The following is a 26,399-nucleotide window of genomic DNA, read 5'->3' as shown; positions in this document are numbered from 1 at the left end:
AGTAGAAGCTCAAATTGTTTGGGTACAGACTTAGCCTGCAGAGTTCTGTATTACTTTCTATCTTTGCAGTAGATTGCAACACCGCTCCCTTTGGCAGTTCTATCTTGGCGGAAAACGTTATAGTTAGCAAAGGAGATTTCAGGGTTTTTGGTGGTTTTCCTAAGGCAGGATTCAGACACGGCTAAGACATCTGGGTTGGCAGAGTGTGCTAAAGCAGTGAGTAAAACAAACTTGGGGAGTAGGCTTCTAATGTTAACATGCATGAAACCAAGGCTTTTACGTTTACAGAAGTCAACAAATGAGAGCACCTGAGGGGTGGGAGTGGAGCTAGGCACTGCAGGACCTGGATTAACCTCTACATCAACAGAGGAGAAGTAGGATAAGGGTACGGCTAAAGACTATACGAACTGGCCGTCTAGCACGTTCAGAACAGAGAGTAAAAGGAGCACGTTTCTGGGCACGATAGCATAGATTCAAGGCATAGTGTACAGACAAAGGTAAGGTAGGATGTGAGTACATTGGAGGTAAACCTAGGCATTGAGTAATGAAGAGAGAGATATAGTCTCTAGAGATGTTTAAACCAGGCGATGTCATCGCATATGTAGAAGGAGGAACAACATGGTTGGTTAAGGCATATTGAGCAGGGCTAGAGGCTCTACAGTGAAATAAGACAGTAATCACTAACCAGGACAGTACCATTACTAACCAGGACAGTAATGGACAAGGAATATTGATATTAGAGAGAGGCATGCGTGGCCAAGTGAACACATGGGGTTCCAGTGAGTTGTTGGGCTGGCTGGGGACACGCCGATTCAAACAGTTAGCAGGCTAACAAGCTAACAGTTAGTAGGCCGGAGCTAAACAAGCTAGCAGCTAGTAGACCAGGGCAAGCTAGCAGTTAGCAGGCCGGGTTAGCATGGGCTAGCAGTTAGTAGACCAGGGCAAGCTAGCAGTTAGCAAGGGCTAGCAGTTAGCAGACCGGGCAGGCAAGCTAGCATTTAGCAGACTGGGTTAGCCAGCAAGCAGTTAGCAAGGGCTAGCAGTTAGCAGACCGGGCAGGCAAGCTAGCAGTTAGCATGTTATTTTAATGGACAAAAATTCTTTATTTTTTTTTAAACAAGGACATTTCTAAATGACGGCAAACTTTTGAACAGCAGTGTATATTTATTTTAATTCCGTGAAAACAGCCATAGTGCAACTCTCCCTTTTTCAAGGCTGAATTAATGTACCAGGAAAAGTAAGGTTCAGTACACAGACCAGACATAACAATTACAGCCACCAGGGGTTCCATGCACTTGGGAAATTGTGCAGTCTTGCTAAAACAGTTTTTCCCCCTGTGTACACATGTCATGGTTTACTACCACATTAGTATAGGCCTAATATATGTATTCAGTTTTACTCAACTCAGCATATTCTTTTGTCCCTCTTTCAACAGCTATTGAAGAGACAATTGAAGAGTAACTGATGGGGAGAGGACTACTGCTGAGCATTCTTATTTAAGAGTGCAAGGCTGCAAGCTGACAGACTATTTTCCTGGCACTAAAACTATTTAACTTTCCCATGACAAAAAAAAGATCACATTGTTTACGTTTGGCTGATGCATGCAACCACTGGACTGCAGTGATAATATATACTGGATCACAGGCGTTAGGATGAGAAAGTACAAGAATAGGATACGCATTCACAGGATGCAAAGCAAACATGCCCACAATTACATTGTGGCATGAAGGCTGAAAAAATAGTAGCCTACAATATCCCCCAAAACGAGAATCAAACTGTCAGCCGCGCGAGAAGGATAGGGTCTGTGAGGATAGAGGGGGAGTGATATGTCATTTACTGGAACAGTCTCACGAGCACCAGAGTGAGAGCGCGCGCTTAAAGGCACCCAGTGAAGAACACCGGCTTCCCCACTTTGGAATCTAGTTGTATTTCATTCAGCGCGTTTACTTAAATCGCTGGTAGACGAAGGAGCTACCCAATTATATCTGTTTTAAAAGGTAAGATTGAAATTCGCATGAGAAAAATGCATCGGGACAAAACGTTTTCTTTTTCATAATGGGATTCTGTTTTATTTGTAGCTTACTTTCACTGTAGCCGATGCATTTTACGGAATAAATGGGGTATCAGTTATTCAATTTATTATAGCTGCTGTTGACAGTCTTATACATGCGAATAAATATTTATTCCAGTGTCGATACATGTGCCATGGTGGTGAATCTGACAAAAAAACAAAATTGTGTGGCGCGCGCGCCTATGTCAAATACAATGTGCATACGAATGTTTGTCTTCAGATGTCAGCTGTTTTAGCAGACATAATAATGTAGACATAATACAGAGTTATTCAGGAGATCCGTTGGAAGGGACCAAACTGCGGATGGTCTGGTTGACTAAACTAAGCGCGGAGATTTGACATATGGTACCTATGGGTTTCCACAACCACAAATATCGTAAACCTTAATGAAAAAAATAAAAAGCTTTTTGGTCCTAATTAAGCTTAGGGTTAGGCATAAGGTTAGCACTGTGGTTAGGTTTAAAACCAGATTTTAAGAAGATAAATTGTGGAAATAGGTGGGCTTTATGACTTTGTTGCTGTGGTAACTAGTAACGACTGTTTTAATGTGATAGTCAGCTTCCCTTCCTACCCAGACAAGTCACTATTACGCTGAACAAAAATAATATAAACTGTTGGTCCCATTTATTTATTTTACCTTTATTTAACTAGGCAAGTCAATTAAGAACAAATTCTTATTTTCAATGACGGCCTAGGAACAGTGGGTTTTTGTACCTCAGCTCGGGATATGAACTTGCAAACTTTCGGTTACTAGTCCAACGCTCTAACCACTAGGCTACCCTGCCGCCCCATGTTTCGTGAGCTGAAATAAAAGATCCCAGAAATGTTCCATACACACAAAAAGCTTATTTCTCTCAAGTGTTGTGCACATATTTGTTTACATCCCTGTTCGTGAGCATTTTAGCCGTTGTCAAGATAATCAATCCATCCATCTGACATATGGCATATCAAGAAGTTGATTAAACAGCATGATCATTACACAGGTGCACCTTGTGCTGGAGACAATAAAAGGCCACTCAAATGTGCAGTTCTGTCACACAACACAATGCCACAGATGTTTCAAATTTTGTGCAATTGTCATCATGACTGCAGGAATGTCCACCAGAGCTTTTGCCAGAGAATTAAATGTTTATTTCTCTAACATAAGCCACCTCCAACAGCGTTTTAAAGAATTTGGCAGTACGTCCAACTGGCCTCACAACCGCAGACCACGTATAACCAAGCCAGCCTAGGACCTCCACATCTGGCTTCTTCACCTGCGGGATTGTCTGAGGGGCGGGGTGCTGAGGAGTATTTCTCTCTGTAATGAAGCCCCTATTATGGGGAAAACTCATTCGGATTGGATGGCCCTGGCTCCCCATTGGGTGGGCCTGGCTCCTAAGTGGGTGGGTTTATGCCCTCCCAGCCCCACCGTTGGCTGCGCCCCTGCCCAGTCATGTGAAATCCATAGATTAGGGCCTAATTTATTTATTTCAATTGACTGATTTCCTTATATGAGCTGTAATTAGGGCTGTGGCGGTCATGACATTTTGTCATGCAAATAACTGCCGATCTCACGGTATTTGACTGTTAATTAACAAACACATTTAGCATCTCCGGCTTCCACGCATAGCCTATGGCGCACCTATGGAGCGTCTACATTATAAAAACGTCTAATAAATACTTTTAATATAGCCTACACCATCACAATACGTCAATGATTTATTTTAGGCCGGTCTAAAGAAACAATATGATATGAAGGAAATGTAGCCTATTTCAGAAGAACAGAATAACATACTCTGAGTTGTCATTATGTTAGGCCCTAATCTGGCAATGCCATATAGCTGTGGGCTATACTAGTTCATTTAACAGGCATGAATAGTTTATAATTCCCGTGGCATTATTTTATATTGTTTTACAGTGAGAACAATAAAATGGAACAGCTGAATAAAATAGAAAGGATAGTTTCCCCAAATGATTTGAAGGATTGCGCACACGCGGCTATTCTGTGTTCAGTGGTGAACAAAGAAACAGGTCCTCCTGTATGCTTCATTTAGAGTTATTAATGCAACTTTAGTTGTGATACCAACGTTAGGCTATATGTTTTGATTATCTAATACATAATAATAATTTGAAGAAAAGTTGCATAAAAGGCATGCACTCTGCTCTGTTTCTTGCACAGGCTGCACATACTGGGCATCATTCACAAGTGATAGTATTCTGACTCCAATCAGACTACATACACTAAATAATATATGTGTGAAATTAGTTTGGATTTAGAATGGGCCATTATTATCTGTTGGAACAGGTGCAGGGGGAGGAAAGCATTGTCATCCGTATGCACCTGAATAGCGAATGGAGGACGCTTTTCCCATGGTTCATTTTCATGCCAGCCAGGCAGGCTACTCTGGTTGTAAAGAGAAACAATGTGCTTAATATTAGGAAAGATGAGAAATAAATATAATAGGCCTAGCGTATAGAAATCTGATTGGATCCTCTTTTTAATAGAGGCCATCAAAACTCTGTTTTCTCATGCAATTGCATATATCATAGTCTGTAGAAATGTTGCGCAACATGGGTTCATAGGAACACTTATTTAATTCCATGCATCAATCAGCTATGAGGAGCTGTCTGTCACTGAGCAACAGGTGATATTTTCCGCTCAAGCTCTGAATGCCAGGGCTCTCATGAAGTGTTTGATTTGATTTTTGATTGCATTTGCGTTGATATCATAGTGATTAGAGAGCGCTGAGTACAAGACCATTAGCGACTGTCCGTTAGCAAGTTTGGTAGGCTACTAATAACTACCAGTTACCGCCTAGTTACCGTGACTAAATGGTCACATGGAATTTGACTGTGGTCATGACTCGTGACTGCCAGTGTGGCGGTTATATGGTCACTGTAACAGCCCTAACTGTAACTTAGCAAAATCTTAGAAATTGTTGCATGTTGCGTTTTATATTTTTGCTTAGTACAGATGTCCATCCATGTCTGAGGACATCATCAGATGAAGTGGAAACCGGCCAACAGTGCCTTAGTGGCACTTGGAGATGGTGGATGGGCGTAAGCATCTGCCTCTGGTGCAATATATTTTTCTTATAAGCCTATCCCAAACCTTAACCCTTACCTTAACCATTCAGAGTTAATGCCTAACCTTAAGATTTTGAAGTTAATGGCTAAACTTAACCTTAAATACTTGGAAATTTGAGGTTTGCAACAACTTCGAAATTAAACGTTTGAGAAACATGGATGAATGTCTAATTTTAACATGAGACTGTGAGAGCTTGTTGTCCTTCCTGGACTCGTGCGTTGTGGAGCGCGCGCAAAAAACGCTCACCTGCAGACCGCACTGGTTCCGCACGGATTTGCGCTCGCGTAATGAAAATGATGAGCTCGCCTCCGCGTCGCCAGTAGCTCGGAATTGTTAGCGTTGCATTCATTATTATAGTTAGACCAAGTGTGTAAATCACATTAACATGCGTCAGAGGGGTCACAGCTCCAGAATTCTCTAACAAGACAAGGTTGTGCTCCAGGCTGTTCAGTGTAGGCCTATCTACAGTATGCTAATGAACAGCTTTGAAGAGTGTGTGTGTGTGGCACAAGAGGAGAGGAAGTAGGGAGAGAAATAACAGACCCTTAGAATAAGACACCATGTACCATTTGCACGTCAACAACACTTTGACTTTGGACATCAAAAAGGAGAAGAGAAGATCATTATCAGTCATTTCCACTCGGCACATAATACACACACACACACACGGCCAGTAGATAGTCCCCATTCACCGGAGTCTTTGTTGAACTCATTAATTTGTCAAGTGAATGTACAGCTGAGTCATAAACACTAACACATTGTTAGAGCGAGCACACGTCTGCCACAACACAGCACTTTGATTGGGAGGTTGTCATACCACTTAAGCTTTGACTGACTGTCTGAATGTCAGATGTTGACAATAGCAAGATGAGTGATGTGCTGAGTACAGTCACAGTGAGGCCTCATCAGTTTGGTTTGGACAGAATGGGAGGACTGTCTACACACAGAGAGAATGAGAGAAGGTGGTAGAGAGAGAGAGAGAGAGGCAGAGCAGTCTTAAAACATTAAGATGAATGGAAGGAAGAAGAGAATGTCAGGGAGACGCACGGGTGGAGCAGAATCTCTGCCTGTCTTCGTTGCTTAAGCCAGCCAAGCTCTCCCTTCATCACATACCCCCTCTCTCTTCTCTTCTTCCTCTATCTCCCCCTCGCTCCCTCTCTCTTTTCCCCTCCCTCCCACTCCTCCCCCTCTCTCTGTATATCTCTCTCTCTGTATCTCTCTCTCTACCCCCCCCCCCCTCTCCTCTCTCTCTATATATGTAAAGGCTTGACATGCACAGTCTATTTTTAATAAAAATGAAACAGCTTTCTTGCAGTGAAGCGAGACACAGAGTGAAGTGAGACTGAAACAGCGATTTGCAATTTAGGCCTGTGTGACACTCATCATCCCCCTCCGAGCCAGCAACAGTAAATTCGCCCTCAGTCTTTCATTGCCTATCTATCTCTATCGCTCTATATCTCTTTCCAGCAATCCCCTCACACATGTTTCTCACTAACACTTACATCTCAAATGCTGAAAAATAATATTAAATGACATGTTTTTTCTGTAATTGTGGAGCAGTAGACATGAGAGCAATATGAACAACACTAAAGCTAACTGTTTTAAAATGGGCCAGGAAGTACTATTAATGGATTCAAAGATGCAGCATTATACAGAAGAAAGGGAATGGCTGTAAAAGCTTTAGTGGAGATACAGTATATGGGATGGTTTAAAGATGAGGGAACAGACACATCGCCTCAGAGAGACTGAGTGCACATCTGGCATTAATATTGATGAAGTGGCATTAATGTGTGCAAAATACAAAAAAAGAGCATTATTCCTTTTAAACAGTTAATTTTTCTCTTCGGCGAAAGAATTCATGTGGAAGGGAGGGGTAGAACAAAGTCGAATATATAGCTCAAATTAGTTCTTTGTTATCAAGCGTTAAGAAACTAGGGCAATTGCTGAATGGGTATGAATGAGGATTCTGTTCCTGTCGTAAACATAAAAACATTTAATAAATTAAACATTCTGATAAATATTACACAGTCATTTTGGGTTAATAGTGTTTTAACTTAGGCCCTCATGTGCATCTAAATTAATGGTTTTGTAATACAATTGCAGATGTTTTAATTACACAGTAAAATGGAGCTCAGATAAGGCTATTCAATATAAACATAGGATTTGGGCATGCCAAGTCAGGGATTGTAGGTTGGCAGCCATTCTGTTCTTACAGACAGAAATAAATATGTACGATTGTATATGAGTGTGTGTTAAATGAGAGAGAGGGAAATGTAAAGAGTGACAGTGACAAATTCATACACACACAGAGAGAGAGAGAGAGAGAGAGATATTTATTACACATTTTCAGTCTTAAGTTGGTGACAGCCTTCATTGCACAAAGCCTGCAAGATCGATGGCCGGGGTCTGACTCTAATACTAACGAAACTCGGATCGTTAAACTTTTGGGAAATGATGACAGAAATTGATTAAAATATGTATGAGTCCAATTAATCTTTGAAGGGGGACTTCTTCCACTACTTGGCATTGAGGCATGAGGAGGCCATCTTTAGGACGACATCAATCATCTGATGGAGTGGCAATTGTGTCTGACACAGTAAAGTAGTGGAGCTGTGCCCCACCCTCTGCCCTTCAGGCCCAAACTCAGCCTCCAGAGACAAATCTCCTTTACATGCATTATAATGAGCTCATAACCTAACACAATAGTCCCATGTGCCCCATTCTGTCAATGAGTATTCAGTGACGCTTTAAACCAAAAGATGTAATGCTTTGTTACTAGTTACGAGAATCTATGAGCCCTTGTAATGTTTTATTATGTTATAAATAGATAATAGGTATTTGTATGCTGAAATTTTACAACAGACTGAACATAGCCTCTTGTGTTCTATAAGCTGATGACTGTGGTGTCTAATCCTTCAAATTCACTAAACACTAAAAGATGGACAAATCTCCACATAGACTGTATGCAAAAACACAGTGCAGACAGTACAGACTATTGCAATATATTCCCCACAAAGTGTAGTTGTAAAATGGCAGCCAGTTCTCCTCAGGTCTTGAGGAGTTAATGAGAATAGTGTCAACATCTCTGCATGTCTTCATGCCTCCTGCACCTCAGAGCTGTTTGCTCTCCTTTTAATTAAAACAGCTAAGATTACTCTAATTATCTCTCTACTCAGGTAATCCAGCTCCGCTCTGCTGCGGCCGTGGGAGGGAGTCCTGCATCATGTGTACAGCAGAACGGGAATGAGTTAGTGTGAGAGTGAAAAGTAAACCAGAATAAAGACTGACCCTGCGGATAGCAAAGGAAATCACAATGTGGGGAGAAGACAAACAGAATCCAAGGAGAGGATCAAAAAATCTCTGAATAGAGTTGACTAACACACCACCTCCACTATGACCACCCCAACGGTGCTTCTTCTAGTTTTGGTTTGTATGTGGGAGGAGCAGCCAGGATGTAGTTCACTAACTGTTAGTTTACCGATTACAGCTCAGAACAGCCAGGAAGACCTAATTGAACTGAGGGCTGCAGAAAACTCTCTGGTGAATCATGGTCAGAATGCTGAGGTTCTTATGACAACCCACATCCCACTGACTCCTGGATTAACAGACAAAGAAAATAATGGCGTGGATGAAATAGTACAGATATCAACTCAAACTCCAGACGTTACCCTTCAAACCACTTTGACTCCTGGAAAGATATGGAATGTAATTACATCCAAGAGTGACCATGTGGATAATGGGGATGTTCACACTCAGTCACTTGAGGCCCGGCATTCCATGGAGGCAGAGGCCAATGGAGACCCCAAGCATCATGTGAAACTCCAGACTGTCTCGCATCCAGAGTTCAGAGTTCTCCCAGAGAGTATCTCTGGGCGGGGCTTAGTCTCTCAGGGGGAGGGGTTAACTCTAACAGGGGTGGGGTCTCGCTCTCGTCCTAAGCGGAGCTGGCAGTGGAACCAGTTCTTTGTCATTGAGGAGTACAGAGGACCAGAGCCAGTGCTCATCGGACGGGTAAGACCTATTCACAACCAATGTCATTAAAGTACAGTATGATTTCAGTGTTATCAGAAATATCCATAAATGTATCTTTGGTAAATTCCTAGAACAACAGCCTGAGGATATAGCACACCAGGTGTTCCCAAACTTTTTCACTCAAGCCCCCCTTCTAGCATTCATGGTGAACATCCGGCACCCCCCACGTCTATTTCTATAGGCACAAGCACTGTTTATGACACATACTGTTCACACCCCTCTTGTTGGCAGAGAGACAATTTTGCAGATTTAAAGCTTATTTCCTACAATTCTACACATTTTGCCATGTCTTAAATTAATGTATGTGTGTTCATGTGATGTTTGATTGACCCAAACATTACAACAAAATCTATGGGCTAAAAAACCGAGCTAAAAAGCATTAGCTGACACGGGCTAGTTGATCGGGAAATTATCTCTCTAAGGCCTGCAATGACTGACATGACAAGGAAAACTGCTGATGCACCACCCAATTCCCGAAATAGCACCTTGTGCATTCTACTACTACAATTTCCAGGAGTAAGGGGGGCGGGGTGGTCCTTCGCACACCCCACAGTTTGGGAACCACTTCAGTACACTACTAGTCAGTTGACATACTTTACTTCATTAAGGTTAGCCAATAAGTATGGTAGGTCGCACCACACCAACAACACCACAGAGCTGACAGGAATTCAGTGTTCAGCCAGTGTGATGATGAGATGATTGGAGGTTTTAAATCAGAGCACACCTGAACCATCTAGATCTGTGGAAGTTACTTGTAGCACTTCACAGGCAAAGTGTTGGGCTGCTAATGCATCTGTTGGCAGCTTTAGTGTGTGTGTGGATTATATTAGCTGTGACGCTTACAGGGAACTCTGCCAACTCACAGTAGCAGGCAGCGTACTTTATTGTGACACCACAGTTTGGAGCCTCCCCAACCAACACTGTGTTCACATCGTAAATGTTTCATCTTCCTCTCTGCCTGTTATTGATACAGTCAGGGAGGGATGTCAGTGTGGTCGGTGGAGACACTCTTTCTTGTTGTTGTAGTAAGTGCGCAAGTCTGATTCAGGGCTTGAGATGGCTAGGATGTTGCTTGGATGTTATGTCAAACATGTTCCAGCTCGTTAGGGCTATGAGTTTGATAAGATCATACATACATCAATGCCCAGATTCACATACATGTGTAGAGTGTGTGTGCTATGCCGTTTGAAAGACCGTTTGCTAGAAACGGTGGGCGGGAGGGGGGTAAGATACATCATGGCAATGAATGAGAATTTTACTGGGAGAGAAAATCACCCAGGTGAAGATGGACTGAAGATCCCTGCCACACTGTAAGAGCAACGAGAAGAGAACATTGAGATGAAAGAGAGTGGGGGAGAGAGACAACTGCATGGGGAAAGTAGCCGTCTGGGAATTCTATCAGAGATCATTTCAACAACAAAAAAATACATGTTTTTATGGATTGGTTAAGTTTCAACTCCACAGAGGAACTTTTTTTTGCCATGGCGACTGATGCACAGCAGGACTGAGCTAGCAATTAGATTGAGACTAGGAGGGTAGGGGTTGGTGAGAGACGGTGTGGGGGCTAGGAGGGAAGGGTGTTAGGAGAGTAAGATAGGGAAGGAGACTGACAAAGATGTCTCTCGTGGTGATGTATGGGATCCGAATCAAAGCAGATTTAAGGAGGAAGAATATATAGCATTTCTTACTGTCTGTTATCGTGTGTTTCTTTAATCCCTAACTGCACGCTCAACTACACACATACACACACACTGACTCTCTCTCTCTAACACACATATCACAGTTGCACACAGACACACTTGGCTGTATACACCCAGGGTTTATGAATTACAGTTGACATGTATACCAATGTTTTTATGCACCATTTTGGTATTCTTGGCTAGAATAAATGCACAGCTATGTGATTAAAGGCCCAGGGGCCATAATACATTCTTATGCTTGCTCTCTCCAGGCTTATGTCACATAATAATATTAACAATTTTCCTTGCCCATGGCTTGGCTTGTGGGTAATTCTCATGTGAAAAATATAATAACCACAGAGACCACAAAGCTGTTTCCATATGAAAGAACCTACAGTATATATACAGACCTTAATTGATGTGAAAACCTGCAGTAATATTGCTCAGCAAATATCAAACAACCCATGCTACTTACTATGGTTAAAATAATCAGTTGTGGTTCATTAGACAGAGATTGTGTTGGTCTAAGATGGAGGGTCTGCAGCGGAGGGGAGGAAAGGATGGATGTGAGTAAGCCTAGTGGATTATGAGCATGTGCAGAAGTGCCTTAAGTGGAGCAAGATGTGAAGGTTCCTGGTCAGAAAGCCTTCCTTGTGTGATGAAGGCTGAGTAATCTCTTTAGCTTTCTATTTCTGTGTGTCTGGCCTTTTACCCACCAAGCTCCCTGTAATATCCCCCTACTGCTATTAAATACTGAACAAGCTAGCACTCTTCACTGCAAAGTAAAATGGGCAGACACACAGAGACAGGTAGACAGACAGAAAGAGAGAAACAGATGGGCAGATGGACTGTCAGAGGTGCACTCTCAGAAGGGGAGACACATTTCACCCCAATAACTACCGTGGGATATCAAATCAAATTGTATTTATCACATGCGCCGAATACAACAGGTGAAACACCTTACAGTGAAATGCTTACTTACAAGCCCTTAACCAACAATGTAGTTTTAAGAAAAATGCCCCACCCCCCAAAAAACGAAGAGATAAGAATAACAATAATATGCGTCAACAGCAACCTTGCGTTATCATTAACAGCAGACTTGTGCATTTCCACAGTGAAAACAATGTACTGAGCAAATGTCAAATTGGCTTTTTACCAAAATACCTTATGACAGACCACGTATTCACCCTGCACACCCCAATTGACAAACAAACCAAAACAAAGGCAAAGTGTTCTCATGCTTTTTGATTTCAAAAAAGTTTTGACACAAAATGATGGAAAGCGGTGTTGGAGGAAAAACATACGGCATTATAAAATCCATGTACACAAACAGTAAGTGTGCGGTTAAAATTATCAAAAAACACACATTTCTTTCCACAAGGCCTTGGGGTGAGACAGGGAAGCAGCTTAAGCCCCGCCCTCTTCAACATATATATCAACGAATTGGCGAGGGCACCCAGCCTCACCCAACTAGAATATGAAGTCAAAGGTCTACTATTTGCTGATGATCTGGTGCTTCGGTCCCCAACCAAGGAGGGCCTACAGCAGTACTTAGACCTTCTGCACCTAGATCTTCAGCGATGACAAAAATAATGGTGTTCCAAAAAAGGTCCAGTCGCCAGGAACACAAAAACAAACTCCACCTAGACACCGTTGCCCTAGAGCACACAAAAAACTATACATACCTCGGCCTTAACATCAGCACCATAGGTAACTTCCACAAAGCTGTGACCGATCTGAGAGACAAGGCAAGAAGGGCCTTCTATGCCATCAAAAGGAACATAACATTTTATATACCAATTAGGATCTGGCAAAAAATACTTGAATCAGTTATAGAACTCATTGCCCTTTATGGTTGTGAGGTCTGGGGTCTGCTCACCAACCAAGAATTCACTAAATGGGACAAACATCAAAATGAGACCATGCAGAGGAGAATTAATCCGATACCCGCTAATTATCAAAATCCAGAAAAGAGCCGTTCAATTCTACAACCACCTAACAAAGCCGTCACCTACAGAGAGATGAACGTGGAGAAGAGTCCCCTAAGCAAGCTGGTCCTGGGGCTCTGTTCACAAACACAAACAGACACAGAGCCCCAGGATAGCAACACAATTAGACTCAAACAAATCATGATAATTACTTGACACATTGGAAAGAATTTACAAAAAAACAGAGCAAACTATAATGCTATTTGGCCCTAAACAGAGAGTACACAGTGGCAGAATACCTGACCACTGTGACTGACCCAAACTTAAGGAAAGCTTTGACTATGTACAGACTCAGTGATGTCGTGACGTTGTATTAGTTAATGTGACGACTGTTGCTCATCGAATGATTAAAGGGTTCTAATTGCGTGATTAACTGAATCAACCAATTATTAACTCATTAACCTGGGGCACCATGGGAAAATTTGTTTTATTGAGTTTCTATTTCCCAAATTAACTCAAAGAATATCAGAATAACGATTTTACAACAGCCGCTAATTAATCAGTTACCTCTGCAGTCTCGTTCGGAACGACGCATAATCCGGGAATCTGCACGGACCCGGGTCTCACCAATGAGTTCCTACCACACCAATTTTAGTTGAGTATTTATTTACTAGAAAGCTAAAATGATGATAAAAGATACATACATACACAAAAACACATTATAGGCTATTGTTTAGAACTTAGTATAACGGGCCAACACACTATGGCGCGTGTTACCCAAAATGGGGATTTAAAAGAGAGAGAGAAAAAAGAAAGTACATGAGAGAAATATACATTTGGGTGAATTTGTCAGCTATGCTTATTCTAACCCTTGCCCCAAACTGCCGCTCTTATGGGTCAGAATATAATGATGTAATTACGTGGGGAAGGTCTCTGTGGATTCTCCGAGTGGACCATTCAGGCTGCTCTATGACGCACTTCTCCGATGCAACTCTCTGGCCGTCCTCACGATGTCAGTGTCCTTTTGGCTTAGGAGTCTGTTCCCTCGCCCTCGCTCTGGAAGGGCTCTTCTGAGGACAGACCGCTCTGTAGCTCAGAGCTCACAGCGTAGGAATGAAACAGTGTAGATACCACGATTCGATGGGAGGTGGAGGCTAGGTGGTTCGACTTGAATTCACCCGCTTAGACACAGCTACTCATCCGTAGCTTTGGTAGAAAAATATTTCTTTGTCTTCAAACTTGTGTTGCATTTTGGGTTTGTTGACTTTTTAGACCTCGACTGCAGCTTGGGTCACTTAGTCTCATCTGTTAATTCTTCACTCACAGGTTTTATAACCTCGGGTCAGACGTGGGCGTAACCGCCTTTAGGGCAATTCTCTGGGCGTACCAAGTTAAGGGCAAGGCATTTTACTCAAATCCAATTTTAGACAACTAACTTTACATTTCATCTTTACCAAAACATTCTCTTTGATTTGGACATTTTCCACACAACATACAATGTATAAACATTAAACATATACTAGGAAAACTCTTAACGTTACAATGTTTTCGTAATAACATCATCTATTAACCTTTAATAACAAAACAAAAATTACATACATTTTCATATTCCATCTATCGTCATGACGACCATTGTGGCTGACAAAAACCATTGTTCCAAAGTCCCTTTATTGCATGTTCAATGTTCTGAGGTTGGTTCTCCATATTGAGAGGACACAGGAATGTTGTGTGGCCTAAGATTTACCAGGGGCGTGAGGGGTCATAAAACCCCCACATCTTCAGACCCCTAGATCTCTCCTCCTCTGATATAATCTGTAGGGTTGCGGTCTCCTGTAACCTGACCTGGCCAGGATAGTCATGACAGTGAGCATAGCCTTGCTATTGAGAAAGGCCGCCATATGCAGACCTGGCTCTCAAGAGAAGACAGGCTATGTGCACACTGCCCACAAAAGTGTAAACTGAGCTGCACTTCCTAACCTCCTGCCAAATGTATGACCATATTAAAGACACATATTTCCCTCAGATTACACAGACCCACAAAAAATTCGAAAACATATCCAAATTTGATGAACTCCAAAATATATTGGGTGAAATACCAGAGTGTGCCATCACAGCAGCAAGATTTGTGACCTGTTGCCACAAGAAAAGTGCAACCAGTGAAGAACAAACACCATTGTAAATACAACCCATATTTATGTTTATTTATTTTCCCTTTTTTACTTTAACAATTTGCATATCGTTACAACACTGTATATAGACGTACAGTGGGGCAAAAAAGTATTTAGTCAGCCACCAATTGTGCAAGTTCTCCCACTTAAAAAGATGAGAGAGGCCTGTAATTTTCATCATAGTTACACTTCAACTATGACAGACAAAATGAGAAAAAAAATCCAGAAAAACACATTGTATGATTTTTAATGAATTTATTTGCAAATTATGGTGGAAAATAAGTATTTGGTCACCTACAAACGAGCAAGATTTCTGGCTCACAGACCTGTAACTTCTTTTTTTAAGAGGCTCCTCTGTCCTCCACTCGTTACCTGTATTAATGGCACCTGTTTGAACTTGTTATCAGTATAAAAGACACCTGTCCACAACCTCAAACAGTCACACTCCAAACTCAAGACCATAGAGCTGTCAAAGGACACCAGAAACAAAATTGTAGACCTGCACCAGGCTGGGAAGACTGAATCTGCAATAGGTAAGCAGCTTGGTTTGAAGAAATCAACTGTGGGAGCAATTATTAGGAAATGGAAGACATACAAGACCACTGAAAATCTCCCTCGATCTGGGGCTCCACGCAAGATCTCACCCCGTGGGGTCAAAATGATCACAAGAACGGTGAGCAAAAATCCCAGAACCACACGGGGGGCCCTAGTGAATGACCTGCAGAGAGCTGGGACCAAAGTAACAAAGCCTACCATCAGTAACACACTACGCCGCCAGGGACTCAAATCCTGCAGTGCCAGATGTGTCCCCCTGCTTAAGCCAGTACATGTCCAGGCCCGTCTGAAGTTTGCTAGAGAGCATTTAGATGATCCAGAAGAAGATTGGGAGAATGTCATATGGTCAGATGAAACCAAAATATAACTTTTTGGTAAAAACTCAACTCTTCGTGTTTGGAGGACAAAGAATGCTGAGTTGCATCCAAGAACACCATGCCTATTGTGAAGCATGGGGGTGGAAACATCATGCTTTGGGGCTGTTTTTCTGCAAAGGGACCAGGACGACTGATCCGTGTAAAGGAAAGAATGAATCGGGCCATGTATCGTGAGATTTTGAGTGAAAACCTCCTTCCATCAGCAAGGGCATTGAAGATGAAACGTGGCTGGGTCTTTCAGCATGACAATGATCCCAAACACACCGCCCGGGAGTGGCTTCTTAAGAAGCATTTCAAGGTCCTGGAGTGGCCTAGCCAGTCTCCAGATCGCAACCCCCATAGAAAATCTTTGGAGGGAGTTGAAAGTCTGTGTTGCCCAGCAACAGCCCCAAAACATTACTGCTCTAGAGGAGATCTGCATGGAGGAATGGGCCAAAATGCCAGCAACAGTGTGTGAAAACCTTGTGAAGACTTACAGAAAACGTTTGACCTCTGTCATTGCCAACAAAAGGTATATAACAAAGTATTGAGATAAACTTTTGTTATTGACCAAATACTTATTTTCCACCATAATTTGCAAATAAATTCATTAAAAATCCTACAATGTGATTTTCTGGATTTTTTTTCTCTCATTTTGTCTGTCATAGTTGAAGTGTACCTATGGTGAATATTACAGGCCTCTCTCAACTTTTCAAGTGGGAGAACTTCCACAATTGGTGGCTGACTAAATACTTTTTTGCCCCACTGTAATATGACATTTTGAAATGTTAATTTTTAATTTCAATTTAGTTTATTTCTATTGCCACTTGCTTTGGCAATGTAAACACGTTTCCCATGCCAATAATGCCCCTTGAATTGAATTGAGAGAGAGAGGGTGACAGAAAGACAAAGGTAGAGATACATAGACAGGCAAACAGATGGATTCAGAGAGGGAACGAAAACAGACAGATGGACAGAACAGAAGACAGACAGAGCGACGTTTGGGGGCCACTGTCCACAGTCATGTGCTCTCACCCCCTAACAATCCCCCGGTGGCCTATTTGGTCCAATGAGTTAATTAGCTGTACGCATCAGTACACATTCTGGCCCCCTCTGTCCCCTTCACACCTGGTGCCATTCAATTCACACTGACTGAACACCACATCTTGGACTTGATTCAACCGCTGATTTCACAAACTATTGTTTAGGTAGATGATCAATTATGCTAATGAGGGATGCCTTTTCTGAGTCAGTGGTGGCTTGGACACAATATGTCAAACATCAAAGCATAAGTTCAACTGTAAACCCTCTTTTTAGAGAAAGGATCATAGAGAACTGAAGCCATTCATTAGGCAAGGCTCAATGCAGAATCCATAGATATTTTATGACTTTATACTTCTCTCTCTATACACATATATCTCCTGCAGCTGCACACAGATATGGACCGAGGTGATGGGCGTACCAAGTACATCTTAGAAGGAGAGGGGGTGGGGTCTGTGTTTGTCATCGATGGGAACACGGGCAACATCCACGTCACCAAGTCCCTGGACCGAGAAGAGAAGGACCAGTACCGCCTCATCGCCACAGTAACCGACCGCCAGACGGGCCACGCCCTCGAACCCTCGTCCATGTTCATCATCAGAGTGCAGGACATCAATGACAACCCTCCTGTCTTCCAGAACGAGCCATACAGCACCACCGTGCCCGAGATGGCCAATATAGGTATTACATGTGAAAGACAGAGCTTCAGTCTTGATCTGTGATTTACATTACAGTCTAGACAAGCTGCCTCAAGGGCTTGTTAGTCATTCCTGAAGTCTCACCAATCCATCTCTCTCTAACAGGTACATCCATAATCCAGGTGACAGCCACGGATGCAGACGACCCTACGTATGGTAACAGTGCCAGGCTGGTGTATGCTGTGACCCAGGGCCAGCAGTATTTCTCTGTGGATCCTCAGACAGGTCTGGTGGGCCTGCAATGCAGACTCTTATCAAGCTACATGTTAACCATATGGTAGCCATGCTGATGAACTCACACTACAGTATGCCCCTTTGATGTGTAAAAATATCACATGGTGTAACTTCTGTGGTCTGTGTGTATTCTGTGTACTCTACATAAATCAGGGGTCAGCAACAGGTAGCCTGCGGTCCAAAATTTGTTCTAATAAAAAAAGAGAGATATGTAATCATGTCTTAATGTAAATACAATCTCCTTTTGGGCTTAGTTGTGTTCAATTTGTAGTCTAAAAATATTATAATTATGTTCTGGCTCCCCCGAACATCCGCTCCGACAAAAACAGCCCGGGGTTGAATCTTGTCGCCTACCCCTGACATAAAGGCTTGTGACATAGCTATATGTGACATTAAAGCAGGTGACTCATCCCACTACAGCATTTAGGTCTGCTTGTCCCTTCAGCTGTGATGTAATGTAATGCATCATGTGCTTATTTACTGTCCCCTCATTTTCCTCTCTGCCAGGTGTCCTGCGTACTGCTGTAACTGACATGGACAGGGAGAGTCAGGACACCTATCTGGTCGTCCTTGAGGCCAAAGACATGGGGGGGCACCTGGGGGGGATGTCAGGGACGACCACAGTCACTGTGAGGCTGAGTGACGTCAACGACAACCCCCCTCACTTCAGAAAGAGTGAGAACATTACAGTTATGATTTTGTTATTGGCCATTGTCATACTATTGCGGTTATGGCTTTCAACTTCTATAACTCCAGCTGAAACATTCTTAGGACATATTTCTGTATTCTCTCTCTCTCTGTGCGTGTTTCTGTGTGTGTCTGCGCGTGATTTTGCGTGTGCGTGTGTGTGATCTCGTGTGTTTGATTTTGCATGTGTGCTTGTCTGATTTTGTGTGTGTGTGTGTATGTGTATGATTAGAGTGATGAAATGCCTTGCAATGTGGCACTTGTGATGGTGCACTGATCTCTCGCTGCTACTAACAGCACCTTTAGGATCTTCTCTGCCAGGATTGTCACACAGCAGCGCTGTGCTTATAGTGGATTTTGAAGCCATTTTATGGAGTGTTCCTTGATGTGTGCATATGGCTCGTGTTTCCTCATTGCAAGCTAATGATTCAATTCCATGAATGAGCTGCTTATCTCTTCTTCCTCCTCCTCACCGTCATCTCCATCACCACCTGAGTTGATAACATGTTATGAGATTTCTCAACACGAAGCTCCTCCTGAAAAACAGTGAGAGATCATGAAGTCTTTTCTTATCCAAGCGCTTCTGCATTCTATTCCATTCATATTTTATCTGCCAGCCAGTTGTTTCTGCTCCAACAGACAGTGGAATCACTACAGAATGTAACATTCTCAGTCATACAATACATTCCTCTGTAATATATGTCCTTCTCTCTCTGTCACACTCTCCCCTTCCTCTCTTTCTTGACTCCCCCCCCTGCTCTCTCTCTCTCGCAAGCAATTTCCTAATTCCAAATGCACAGTATTTATTGGGCACTATAGCTGTCCTACTGTAGCTCACTGTGGGCATGTTCATGATTCTCTATCTGACACTAATGCAGAGTGAGTCTAAACAAACGTATTTATTTCATCTGTGGAGATAGAGACGTGTGTGTTGAATTCGCAAAGCTTTGAATTATTAACAAGTGTCATTAGATGAAGGTGTGTCCTTTCCATACTGTTTAGAGGGAGACCATGGTAGGAATACCACAGTTAGTCACTTACTGTGTAGAATCAAAGAGAGACAGGCAGACTCATCGCCGAGAGCCAGGCAACTGCCAAACCCTGTCACAGACTACTGCACTTTGGCTGCCGTTTCCTTGGATACAGGACACTCGGAGAGAAGTTTGTCTTTTGGTTTTCATCATTACTGTAAACATTTTCCCTGAGGACTACTGGAATGACTACTCTCGTTTTAGAATCTAAATGGTATGTCTATGCCCTGTCACTCATCTGTGTGGTCTCTCTCTCTTTCTCTCTCTCTTTCTCTCTCTCTCTCTCTCTCTCTTTTGCTCTCTCTCTCTTTCTCTCATTCTCTCTCCCTCGCTGTAGGTGCCTGGTCGTTCTCTATCTCTGAGCTGGCAGCACCAGGGGTGGAGGTGGGTCGCCTCTCGGCCACAGATGCTGATCTGGGAGAGAACGCCATGCTGGAATATACCATCCTGGACGGAGAGGAGGGGGACACATTTAACATCACCGGAAGAGACCAAGAGGCTGTCATTGTGTTAAACAAGGTGAGCAATAAGTTATATAGCTCTTAATCAGACTCAAGTCAAAAAACATCCACAATGGTGTAAAATGAGAGGCTAAACTAAGCATTGCTCCTCCAAGCTACTCTAACCAGGAAGTTAATTCAGTGAAAGACATAGAAAACAGCAGGACAGTGTTGCCTGCAGAGACTTCAGTCAGCAACAATCAGGTCTGATAACAGTATTTGGTCTGGAAACAGTATTTGGTCTGGAAACAGTATTTGGTCTGGAAACAGTATTTGGTCTGGAAACAGTATTTTAACGTTTTTTTCCTCAGTCATTCTTCCTAGCAATCCTGTTGTGTGATTGCAGGCAATGTCACACACTTAATTAACTTAAACATAACATATCTCACCTTGGTTTGCTTGGAAATAGACAAAAAAAGAGATCCAAATACCCTGGAATTTATGCACAGCTATTTGAAAAATGGAAGATTCCATCTAGCAGTTGAATTGGAAATCGCCAACCAGAAAATAGGTTGTGAGCCTGTGTTTTCCTCTGTGTGGTGTTGAGTACATGGGGCATCGCAAGCTCCATTTAACAAAGTGTGTGAGATGAGGGTGAGAGTATGAGATAGAATGTGGGAATGATGAATCAACATGGGAGCAAATGAATTATGGAACAAGGGTAGGGGAAGGGGCACGATGAAAAGAAGAAGAGAGTGTTCGAGCAAAGGAGAAAGAGAGAATTAGACAAAACTGGTTATAGGGAAGGACATAAGCCAAATCTAATTGGTTGTACTGTATTTCTCTCCTCAGCTGCTCGACTATGAGAGGTGCGGTTCCTACTCGTTCTCAGTGGAGGTTATGAATCCCATAGTGGACGCACGGTTCCTACGGAAGGGTCCCTTTAAGGACCGGGCGAACGTACGGGTCATGGTCCTCAACGCAGACGAGCCCCCACGCTTCTCCCGGTCACGTTACCGTCTAGATGTGCCTGAGAACTGTCCTCCTGTCTGCAGCGTGGGTCGGGTATCTGCTGTGGACCCAGACACGGGACAAAGCTCCAACATCAGGTAGCCTACACTCAGCCAGTCAGTCCGTCCGTCAGTCAGTCAATCTGTCCTTCACTCACTCACATTTTCTCCCCCCACCCCCGTCACTCTCTCAGGTACTCTATTGACCCTCAGTCTGACCCTGAGGCTCTGTTCCGTATAGCATCTGACAGCGGCCTTATCACCACGGTGATGGAGTTGGACCGGGAGCGCGAGCAGTGGCATAATATCACTGTCATCGCCACACAGAGAGGTATGAGGCTCTCCCCCCCTTCTCCTCTCAGCTTCAGCCGCCCCCAGGAAATACACGCACTCTGGCTTAGTACAGTCATGTTTTCCCCCCATATCACTCATTGTAGCCCTGGGGTGAGAGCTGTGAAAAGCTGTAATGAAGTTGATGTTGAACTCACCAGGCACTCCTTCCCTGTTCCAGACAATCCTAACCTTGTGACCAGAGTTGTGGTTGCCATAGAGACACTGGACCAGAATGATAATGCACCAGAGTTGGACAGGCAGTACACAACGTCTGTGTGTGACTCCAGTACCCCTGGACAGGTCAGTGCTGCTAACACTTACCTACAGTACGTAACTCTGACACTGCACTTTATCAGTCTATCTATCTATTGCCCCGCATGCTGATAACCATAATGCAATTTTTTTACTCCACTCTTTAGAGGACAATTCTCTTTAGAAGTCTTTGCAGATTTCCTATTCCTTTTAATGTCTAATTCTTATTAAATTGGAACTGATGTCAGATCACTGTGTCCTGTTTCTCTAGCCTGCCATTGGCTGAGTTCTTTTTCTCTAATGCCATTGGCTGACTTCTTTTTCTCCAATGCCATTGGTTCTGTGACTATGAGGTCCAATAGAAGTCCTCCTCTCTCTGCTCTGTCTCCCAGGTCGTTCAGGTACTGCGGGCGGTGGATAGGGACCAGGGAGGACAGGACGCCACAGTCCACTTCAGCATCCCTCCAGAGTCCAGTTCTGCTCTAAACCTCACCATCAGGGAGATTGGAGGTGCCCTCTAGCAATATCAACCTCCGTGTCAAACTGTCACCCTCCTCAGCCCTCTGCCTAATGCATGTCAAATCAGGAATTCTGCAACGGGATTCTTTTTTTTGACATGCTTGATGACAGTGTGCCTACATCTCATAGTATAGCCTGTATAGCCTGTCGAACTTCTAATATTAATTGCAACTGGAGAATGGCATTCCTGTACCAGTGACCTGACGACTGGCTTGTGTTTCTGGTGTTACTGTCTCATTTAACCCCAGGTGCCACAGCGAGACTGGTGCTCCAGTCGGCCCTGCAGCCCCTCGCTGGCTTCTCCTCCTCCCTCCTCACCCTGTACGTGCCCATCGTGCTGCGGGATGGGGCGTCCGGCCTCACCAACACCGGGACGGTCACCGTGACCGTGTGTCCATGTCTGAGAGGAGGCATGCAGGCCGAGGAGAGGGGCAGGCAGAGGGACAGGGGCTGGGAGAGACAGACAGTATGTCTGCCCCTGCCCTCCGCCTCTCCATCACTCATCTTCAGTATGGTCACCTTGCTGGCCCTGCTGGCCTGTGTCACCACCCTGCTGGGTAAGACTCTCTGTGTAGTAGGACTACTGTCAAATCAATGTATAGTACATGCCCGTTTGTACTGTTTGCACTATACTGTATGTCTGTCTGTCTATTCGTTGTCTGTCCTTCTATCTGAAGATCTGTATCCCATGAAATGGACAGCAGTGTGTGGTATTTACGATCATGTACCTCTCTCTCTCCCTCTCTCTCCCTCTCTCCCTCTCTCCCTCCCTGCCTCCCTAGTGGTGTGTACTCTGTCTCTGTCTCTGCGGCATCAGAAACGAGACTCCCACTCCCCATTTGAGGAGGATGATGTGAGGGAGAACATCATTACCTATGATGATGAAGGGGGAGGGGAGGCAGACACTGCTGCCTTTGACATCACCGCGCTCCAGAGCATGCACAGAGTACAGCGCATGCAGGACAGCAGGAACATGTGAGCTGTGACGTTGGTTTGTGTAGTGTGTGTGAGGGCATGTGTCTGGTTGTGTGTACTTGCGTGCATGTGTGTTCCTCTGCCTTATGCTCATCTCTTCGCCCAGATGGTACACCCAGCAGAATCAGGCCAGGGCTAGGACGTACAGCTGGAGCCGGACCCCACACTCTGCTTTGGACCCCAGGCATCCAGGCTCAACCCCTGTGTACGGACACCTCTGCTACAGCATCCACACCCTGCCTGTCCTCAGAGACCTTCCCGAGGGGCCCACTCCATTCCAGTCGGGTCTGCAGCTGGCCAAACTGATGGAAACCTATGAGCTTCCTGGCCATCAGATGGGTAACGTTAATAATTCCCTAGTCATCCAGAACCAGGGCACATTTGATCTGCTAGAGCCTGGAACGGTTCATCTCAATCCTGCTGAGCCACGGTTCCCCGGCAGAGAAGGACCAGAGAGCATGATGGCTGGCAGCAGACCCACAGAGAGAGAGGGAGGCAGGGAGACCAACACTGACAACCAGCAACAGCAGCTGCATCCGGACCAGGGACCAATCAGGGTCAGATATTCACTTTCATATATAATGGGTGTAATAATGTTGTTATTATCTCCCTCAGAAGTATTTATAATTCCTCATAAAATCATTGTGTATTTCCTCCCCAGACACAGCCTGAGTCTGTACTGACAGATGAAGCACTGGTTCTGACCTACTCTGTCCCAAATGGCTCAGGCTCCCAGAGTCACAGCAGTAGCATCTCTTCCTCAGAGCAGCAGGAGAACAAGACAGAGTCCTCTCCCTCACAGACCACCACCACCACTGGAGCTTCCAGCTCTGCAGTAGATGACACAGACACAGATTCCTCTACTCTCCCCAGCTCAGAGAAGAATGAAGACACTGTTGGTGTTGGCCAAGTAAATAGCAGTCACACCCACACTAACACACTGGGGGAGTCAACATACAGCATTGTGGGTTCACTAAACCAGGGCAGTGGAGGGATACCTGTGACTGGGACTACTTTGTATCCAGGCAGTGCAGAATTCCTGAACATGTACGTGCTTGGTAGGAGCCTCTCTGGAGGCATGCTGGGATACGGCAGGGGGTGGGGCTGTGCCCGGGGACTGGTGTCTAACAGGGCAGGGGCAAAGGGTGGGGCTAACTGTAACCCCTCCCTGCCTTTGAGGATGGAGGACTTCCTGAAGCACCGTTTGGACCAGGTGACTGACCTATCCCAGCCACCCTACGACTCACTGCAAACCTATGAGTTTGAGGGGGGGGACTCCCAGGCCGGGTCACTGAGCTCACTGGAAAGCGAGGGCGAGAGGGAGGAGGAGAGAGGGAGGGAAGCAGTAGATGAGTTGGACCAGAAGTTCCATAGGCTAGTGAAGATAATCGAAGAGAGGGAACAAGAAAAGGAGTGTGAGAGAAGTTCAGTGGAGGAGACGACACGGGCAGAAGATAGAAGCCAGAGTTTCGATGTCAACGAGATGAGCAAAACAGAGAGTGTTGATGAAGAGAAAGAGGTCTCAAGGTGGGATTTTTAGAGAACCTGCTAATCAAAGAGACTGAATATGAGTTTGGAGAGGAGAGAGAAACACTCCAACAGATGCAATTTAAAAGCAATACGGGGGTGTTATGCACGACTTCAGAGAGAAAATTGTTCTGTTCTGTTCAATGACTAAACTTCCTGCTTGTTGGCTATGCAGCATAGCTGAGACATGTCGGAGGATCCATCAGCACATCTCATAAACTCACCCTTGTGTTTATTAAACAGTATATCAAAAATGTCACTTTTAGACTTTCCTTGTAACTGATATGAATAATGCACCTAGGCTTTCTACACTGAAGTTATGAAGAATGCACATTCTGAAATATTGATTCCCAGCCCTGAAAGCTGCATTGTTGGAAAATAGGCCTCATGAAAAATTAAAGGGAATTGTGATATTTAATGTTGATAGTTAATTAGGTGCACTCTCACTCAGAACACTGTTGTTCCCAAAGGCGACATTTAAACATGGATAACTGAGTTGAACTAATTCTAAAAAGCATACCAATTCCACACTTCTACACTTGCACACACACAGACACACACTTATAGAGCTAGTAAGGGTGAATCTGTGCACATTACATCCAGTCAAATGAAAGCTGTTCAGGTGATGATATTATGTCACAATCAGGAGGGAGCTCTTCAGAATTGCATAGACTTTGACACCCAGGCTATGTCCCAGTAATTATAATCACAGTAATAGGTTCTATGAAACACTATGCAATTTGCACACTGACTAGACATAATACGTCTTTGAAGAAAGAAGCCTTGTAGAAAGTTGAATATGTTTCCTACTATAGCGACATGATTATGTGCACACTGTAAATATCATCCTCTGCAATGTGGTGATTATTGGGTGGAGGATTTCACACAGACCACGAAAGTGTCCCTTTCTGAGAAACACTGTCATTATTTCATCATTTGTAGTGATTAAATGGTTGGTGTTAAAGAAGATGTCTGTTGTGCCACGTTATTTCCCACATGATAGTTTTCTAAAATAGTTCAGCCATAAACCTGTTCATTGACCGATCTATTACTCATTTCATCTTTGCAATCCGTCGAACTGCACAATCTTGCTCGTTCTTTAAACACTGACATGGAATTGGGTAAGTTTACGCACGCAATCGTACCGTTTTAATCTACTATTCATAATTTAACTAAAGAATGATTCATATGACCACCAGTCAATATTTCCCCCAAAAGATATTGAGATTGAGAACACTGTACGGCTCATTTGTACTACTATTGCAAAAACGAATTGCTTTTAGAATTTTTCGATTAATGTGTGATGACTACATTTAGCCGAGACCTGGGGCCTTGGCCAAACTGCTGTTTGTTCGTCCCACCAGGCTAACCAAGGGAAATTAAATCTTAATCAACCAACTATCTTAATGAGAATTCGATTTGAACTTGAGAAATTTGACAAACAATCTATAGCTCTCTGGGGTGAAAAATGAGGTGTGGAGATTGACCCGGGGCTTACAAGAAGAACAGAGATGGCAACGAAGAAGAGGAATAAAATAAAACTGTGAATGACAAGTCTAGGGCCCAATTAGAGAATGGACCTAACAGTAAATGAAAGAAAGGACGAGTTGAGTATTTACATCAATTCCAAACTAATGACAAAATATGAGGGAAGTGATTACCATGACTGTACAGTTGTGTTTTATACAGTATAAAACACATATATTGCATGGCTCTGGCCAATCTGATCCAACATTATGTTGGTTATACACATAAAATGTGTAGTAATGTTGAAAACAGTGAAGTGCTGATAT

General features: G+C 43.7%; 1 protein-coding gene across 1 annotated transcript; it reads left to right on the top strand.

Annotated features, from left to right (window-relative positions):
• Nucleotides 1-1,831: 1,831 nt before the first annotated feature.
• On the top strand, nucleotides 1,832-25,573 carry LOC110521640 (cadherin-24). Its single transcript, XM_021599327.3, has 14 exons — nucleotides 1,832-1,997; nucleotides 8,318-9,152; nucleotides 17,287-17,581; nucleotides 17,704-17,823; nucleotides 18,340-18,507; nucleotides 19,888-20,069; nucleotides 20,843-21,099; nucleotides 21,195-21,331; nucleotides 21,512-21,633; nucleotides 21,978-22,095; nucleotides 22,353-22,661; nucleotides 22,887-23,079; nucleotides 23,186-23,636; nucleotides 23,741-25,573. The coding sequence occupies exons 2-14, from the start codon at nucleotides 8,535-8,537 to the stop codon at nucleotides 24,617-24,619; spliced, it is 3,849 nt and encodes a 1,282-aa protein (XP_021455002.2). The 5' UTR covers nucleotides 1,832-1,997; nucleotides 8,318-8,534; the 3' UTR covers nucleotides 24,620-25,573.
• The last annotated feature ends 826 nt before the right edge of the window (nucleotides 25,574-26,399 follow it).

The sequence above is a fragment of the Oncorhynchus mykiss genome, chromosome 4, assembly GCF_057628025.1.
Source record: "Oncorhynchus mykiss isolate SJ-2025 chromosome 4, ASM5762802v1, whole genome shotgun sequence".
NCBI classification, from domain to species: Eukaryota; Metazoa; Chordata; class Actinopteri; order Salmoniformes; family Salmonidae; genus Oncorhynchus; species Oncorhynchus mykiss.
This window is presented reverse-complemented; position numbering and strand designations above follow the sequence as displayed.